The sequence below is a fragment of the Trematomus bernacchii genome, unplaced genomic scaffold, assembly GCF_902827165.1.
Source record: "Trematomus bernacchii unplaced genomic scaffold, fTreBer1.1, whole genome shotgun sequence".
Lineage (NCBI taxonomy): Eukaryota > Metazoa > Chordata > Actinopteri > Perciformes > Nototheniidae > Trematomus > Trematomus bernacchii.
The window spans coordinates 1-7430 of NW_022988127.1; the positions used below are offsets into that span (position 1 = coordinate 1).

General features: G+C 46.2%; 1 protein-coding gene across 1 annotated transcript; it reads left to right on the forward strand.

The window, feature by feature from the left end:
- Positions 1-87: 87 nt before the first annotated feature.
- Positions 88-6855, forward strand: LOC117475785 (tubulin polymerization-promoting protein family member 3-like; the record flags this gene model as incomplete). The annotated part of the gene is given in 2 exon segments (XM_034122131.1): positions 88-241; positions 5794-6855. Coding segments are annotated over 2 exon segments (337 nt in total), but the record flags the coding sequence as incomplete, so codon positions are not given.
- Between the last annotated feature and the right edge of the window lie 575 nt (positions 6856-7430).

Genomic DNA, 7430 nt, shown 5'->3' on the forward strand with positions numbered 1-7430 from the left:
TTGTGCTCTGTCTTCCCTGGTGGCAACACTCCTTCTACTCCTTCAATGTTTCAACTAGACGATTATCTTCTTGGATGTTTTTCTCAGGCAGAAGACGTCGCGGGTCATCACCTACGAGGAGTTTCAGATGGCTCTGCAGGAGTTAGCCCCCAAGAGGTTCAAAGGTCAAAGCAAGGAGGAGGCGCTGGAGTCCATCTTTAAACTGGTGGAGGGCCGCGAGCCCAGCAACGCAGGGGTCACGGTGAGAAGAATAACTAGCATGCTAATGACAACTAGCATGCTAACGACCAATCAGAGGCCGAAGATCCTCAAGTCTTTCACTTCCTGTGTCTTTCTTCAAGAAGGATTCAAAGCTTTTATTGGTCATACGTACACAGCTACAGTGTAGTCATGACGATGAAGATCAGAGGCTCCTCCCACAGAGCTACAGTGTAGTCATGACGATGAAGATCACAGGCTCCTCCCACAGAGCTACAGTGTAGTCATGACGATGAAGATCAGAGGCTCCTCCCACACAGCTACAGTGTAGTCATGACGATGAAGATCAGAGGCTCCTCCCACAGAGCTACAGTGTAGTCATGACGATGAAGATCACAGGCTCCTCCCACAGAGCTACAGTGTAGATATGAAGATGAAGATCAGAGGCTCCTCCCACAGAGCTACAGTGTAGTCATGAAGATGAAGATCAGAGGCTCCTCCCACAGAGCTACAGTGTAGTCATGAAGATGAAGATCACAGGCTCCTCCCACAGAGCTACAGTGTAGATATGATGATGAAGATCAGAGGCTCCTCCCACAGAGCTACAGTGTAGATATGAAGATGAAGATCACAGGCTCCTCCCACAGAGCTACAGTGTAGTCATGACGATGAAGATCACAGGCTCCTCCCACAGAGCTACAGTGTAGATATGATGATGAAGATCACAGGCTCCTCCCACAGAGCTACAGTGTAGATATGATGATGAAGATCACAGGCTCCTCCCACAGAGCTACAGTGTAGTCATGACGATGAAGATCAGAGGCTCCTCCCACACAGCTACAGTGTAGTCATGACGATGAAGATCAGAGGCTCCTCCCACAGAGCTACAGTGTAGATATGATGATGAAGATCAGAGGCTCCTCCCACAGAGCTACAGTGTAGATATGAAGATCACAGGCTCCTCCCACAGAGCTACAGTGTAGTCATGACGATGAAGATCAGAGGCTCCTCCCACAGAGCTACAGTGTAGTCATGACGATGAAGATCACAGGCTGCTCCCACACAGCTACAGTGTAGTCATGACGATGAAGATCACAGGCTCCTCCCACACAGCTACAGTGTAGTCATGACGATGAAGATCACAGGCTCCTCCCACACAGCTACAGTGTAGTCATGACGATGAAGATCACAAGCTCCTCCCACAGAGCTACAGTGTAGATATGATGATGAAGATCAGAGGCTCCTCCCACAGAGCTACAGTGTAGATATGATGATGAAGATCAGAGGCTCCTCCCACAGAGCTACAGTGTAGATATGATGATGAAGATCACAGGCTCCTCCCACAGAGCTACAGTGTAGTCATGACGATGAAGATCAGAGGCTCCTCCCACACAGCTACAGTGTAGTCATGACGATGAAGATCAGAGGCTCCTCCCACAGAGCTACAGTGTAGTCATGACGATGAAGATCACAGGCTCCTCCCACACAGCTACAGTGTAGTCATGACGATGAAGATCACAGGCTCCTCCCACACAGCTACAGTGTAGTCATGACGATGAAGATCACAGGCTCCTCCCACACAGCTACAGTGTAGTCATGACGATGAAGATCACAGGCTCCTCCCACAGAGCTACAGTGTAGATAGGATGATGAAGATCAGAGGCTCCTCCCACAGAGCTACAGTGTAGATATCAAATCAAATCAAATCAAGTTTTATTTATATAGCACATTTTTAAAACGATTTTTGGTCGAGCCAAAGTGCTGTACATATAATAATTACCTTACAGTAAAGACACTTTACAGCAAATACTACAGCACAGTTTGTTCAGAATATCAGTATGAGAAAAACGACACCCTCTGTCCTTAGACCCTCTGTCCTTAGACCCTCTGTCCTTAGACCCTCTGTCCTTAGACCCTCTGTCCTTAGACCCTCACATCGTACAAGGAGACACTTCCGGAGAAAAACCCACATTTCAAAGGGAAAAATGGAAGAAACCTCGGGGAGAGCAACAGAGGAGGGATCCCTCTCCCAGGACGGACAGACGTGCAATAGATGCCGTGTGTAAGAGATAATACATTTTACAGCGTAGGTAGACCGAATGTTTGGAAATGCATGTTTCTATAATAAGAGGATGAATCCACGAAGATGCCAACAACAATCCTGTGGGAGCCATCAGGGAAGCAGCATGATGAGAGTCAGGCAGGACCACAGAGACAGGTTCAGCCACGACCCGAAGTCCACGACTTAATCCAGAACTCAGGATAGAGGATCCAGGACACAGGACCACAGCAAGATGATCAGCCTCGACTCCGGATCCCGGCGTAGATATAGACACAAAAGAAAAAGAACATTTGGGGGAGGCTGTGTTAATCGGAACAAGAGAGTACACAGACACAGACAGACACAGACAGACACAGACAGACACATACAGACACAGACAGACAGACACAGACAGACACAGACACACACAGACACAGACAGACACAGACAGACACAGACAGACACAGAGAGACACAGACAGACACAGAGAGACACAGACAGACACAGACAGACACAGACAGACACAGACAGACACAGACAGACACATACAGACACAGACAGACAGACACAGACAGACACAGACAGACACAGACAGACACAGACAGACACAGAGAGACACAGACAGACACAGACAGACACAGACATACACAGACAGACACAGACAGACACAGACAGACACAGACAGACACAGACAGGCACAGACAGACACAGACACAGACAGACACAGACAGACACAGACAGGCACAGACAGACACAGAGACAGACACAGAGAGACACAGACAGACACAGACAGACACAGACAGACACAGACAGACACATACAGACACAGACAGACAGACACAGACAGACACAGACAGACACAGACAGACACAGACAGGCACAGACAGACACAGACACACACAGACACAGACAGACACACACAGACAGACACAGACAGACACAGACAGACACAGACAGACACAGACAGACACAGACAGACACAGACAGACACAGACAGACACATACAGACACAGACAGACAGACACAGACAGACACAGACAGACACAGACAGACACAGACAGACACAGAGAGACACAGACAGACACAGACAGACACAGACAGACACAGACAGGCACAGACAGACACAGACAGACACAGACAGACACAGACAGGCACAGACACACACAGACACAGACAGACACAGACAGACACAGACAGACACAGACAGGCACAGACAGACACAGAGAGACACAGAGAGACACAGACAGACACAGACAGACACAGACAGACACAGACAGACACATACAGACACAGACAGACAGACACAGACAGACACAGACAGACACAGACAGGCACAGACAGACACAGACACACACAGACACAGACAGACACACACAGACAGACACAGACACACACAGACACAGACAGACACAGACAGACAGACACAGACAGACACAGACACAGAGAGACACAGACAGCCACAGACAGACACAGACAGACACAGACAGACACAGACAGGCACAGACAGACACAGACAGACACAGACAGACACATACAGACACAGACAGACAGACACAGACAGACACAGACACACACAGACACAGACAGACACAGACAGACACAGACAGACACAGAGAGACACAGACAGACACAGAGAGACACAGACAGACACAGACAGACACAGACAGACACAGACAGACACAGACAGACACAGACAGACACATACAGACACAGACAGACAGACACAGACAGACACAGACAGACACAGACAGACACAGACAGACACAGACAGACACAGAGAGACACAGACAGACACAGACAGACACAGACAGACACAGACAGGCACAGACAGACACAGACAGACACAGACAGACACAGACAGGCACAGACACACACAGACACAGACAGACACAGACAGACACAGACAGACACAGACAGGCACAGACAGACACAGAGAGACACAGAGAGACACAGACAGACACAGACAGACACAGACAGACACAGACAGACACAGACAGACACATACAGACACAGACAGACAGACACAGACAGACACAGACAGACACAGACAGACACAGACAGGCACAGACAGACACAGACACACACAGACACAGACAGACACACACAGACAGACACAGACACACACAGACACAGACAGACACAGACAGACACAGACAGACACAGACAGACACAGACAGACACAGACAGACACAGACAGACACAGACAGACACAGACAGACACAGACAGACACAGACAGACACAGACAGACACAGACAGACACAGACAGACACAGACACAGACACAGACACAGACACAGACAGACACAGACAGACACAGACAGACAGACACAGACAGACACAGACAGGCACAGACAGACACAGACAGACAGACACAGACAGACACAGACAGACACAGAGAGACACAGACAGACACAGACAGACACAGACAGACACAGACAGACACAGACAGACACAGACAGACACACGCAGGGAGCTAGGTCCCCACTGGAGCCTTAGTTGGAATTGGTGAGAGGTAAGGAGGTACGCTGTGACTACGGCATAACACTCCCCGGCTGGAATAAGCCCCTCTGCAAACCTGTTTCCCTCCAATAGAACCTTGTGAGGTCGTAGAGGGAAAAGGTTTTGGATGAAGAGAAAATAGAAAGAGTAGTAATAACCTTAGTTTTAAATATAAGATCCACGTTTTTAGGATTTAAGTGAAAGAGCAAGAACCAAAATGTAGGTGAAGAGGCCTTCTAGGGAGACATGGAGTTTATCCTTTTTCCATTTTCTCTCTGCACGCCTGCAAGCGCGTCTGAGAGCACGAGTACAGTCATTGAGCCACGGCTCTGAGAGAACTTTGGTGCGTCTAAGCGTAAAAGGAGCAACAGAATCCAGTATTAGTGTGCATGTCGAGTCAAACATGGAGATAAGCTCATCAGCATTAAGAGCACAGTTCACATCTAATTTACAGATCGGAGAAGCATTAAAAACATCAGAGAACTGTGAGGCAGTCAAGGGGTTAATCGAACGCAGACGACGCGCCGGGGCACGTGATTCGACTCCTGAGGAAGGGATGGAGGTTGTAAACAGAACCGGTAAATGGTCTGAGATACGCGTTGCTGCACATATTTCATCCACAGAGACAGACAGTCCAAACGATAATACTAAATCTAAGGTGTGTCCCTTTTTGTGTGTTGGGCCACGGACTGAACGAGACCAAAAGAATCAAGGAGATTTAAAAAGATATGATGATGAAGATCAGAGGCTCCTCCCACAGAGCTACAGTGTAGATATGAAGATGAAGATCAGAGGCTCCTCCCACAGATACAAGAGTGCAAGTAAATAGAATACAATAGAATATAGTAGAAATAGTGCAGAATAGTCTATATACAAGTAATTGGAATATTGATATATATAAGTAGCATGCTAGCAACGGCCAATCAGAGGCCAGAGATCCCAGTTCCTCCAGTCTTTCACTTCCTGTGTCTTCTAGGAACTCTTTCTTTAAGAATCTTTCCAGAACCTTCTCTGTATCTCAGTGTTTTACTCCCTGTGTGTCTGTGTCCCGGCAGAAAGTGGCGAAAGCGCCGGCGCTGGACCGGCTGACGGACGCGTCGCGGTACACGGGGTCCCACAAGGAACGCTTCGACGGGAGTGGGCGGGGCAAAGGCCGCGAGGGCCGCGAGGAGCTGGTGGAGAACACGGGCTACGTGGGCGCATACAAGAACGCTGGAACCTACACCCAGAAGAAATAACAGCACTTAGTCTGGACCTGAACTCTGAACTCTGACCTCTCTGTGTGTGTGTGTGTGTGTGTGTGTGTGTGTGTGTGTGTGTGTGTGTGTGTGTGTGTGTGTGTGTGTGTGTGTGTGTGTGTGTGTGTGTGTGTGTGTGTGTGTGCGTGCTGCAGCTTCATTCAGACTGGTCCTGGGAATTGATTGTGTGTTCGAGCGTCACACATACAAATACAAGATACAAATATAATAAAACTAGTAAAATGAACATTAACAACAAATATTTACAAATGAACAATAGAACATACATGTATCACTAGAGTATGTAATAATACACAATATTACAAAAACTGATTAAATGTTAGTACTTTATAATATACAGATTCTCTGGGAGTCTCCTGAACACAGGAAGTGACACAGGAAGTGACACAGAAAGTGACACAGGAAGTGACACAGGAAGTGATGTAACCATGAAATCAGAGATCCTTTACTGATTCCTCTGCAGGATAATTAATAGAAATCGGACAGTTCAGATGAAACTCAAACAAATTAGTTTAACGTATTAAAATAAAGAGGAAAACACACGTTTGTAACACTAGGAACAACCACAGTAAAAAGACTGGTCACAGCCCATAATACTCCTGTTACCATGGTAACAATGAGTTGAGTTTGGACGTTAGTCCGTCTGGATGGAGCGCAGCTTCCTCCCTGATAACTGTTTCTCTATAAACACATCATATGGTGTTTGACATTATTCTGATATTAAACATGTTTCATAAAGTTCAAGCTGAATCTCTTCTTTTTAATAAATATAAATACTGCCGCTTTCTGGAAATGCTTTTGTTGTTTGGAGCTCAAACTGGAAAGTTACTTTATTAAACCAATAAAAGCTGAAATATTAGGTCTTGTCTCGTTTGTTTTCCGCTGCAGGAACTTTTACTCTTAGGGTTAATCTCAGAATTCTGACAGATTTCTCAGAATTTGGACTTTTTTCCAAAAATCATAAAATTCAGACTTTTTCTGAAAATTCTGAAAATCTTGAAATTCTGAGAAAATCATAAAAGATGGACTATTTCTCAAAAGTCTGACTTTTTTCAGAAAATCTTAAAATTCTGAAAAAGTCTGATTTTTTTCTGAATTTTCCTCAAAATTCTGACTTTTCACTGAAAATATTTAAAATCGGACTTTTTTCAGAAGATCTATAAATTCTGACTTTTTGTCAACATTCAGACTTTTTTCTAGAAAAAAAATGAAATCAGTACTGCAGTGAAACTGACAGTACTAAAGTAATACTCACAGTTCTTGAGTCCAGCAGTGGCTCAGTCAGTAGGGACTGTGAGGGTCGCCGGTTCAAGTCCCTGAACAGACCTAAATATGGAGAGTGGGCTGCTACTTGGAGAGGTCCCAGTTCACCTCCAACCCTGCTTGTAACACACAACTTAGATAAACAATTTGAAAATGAACAGGATAAGTAA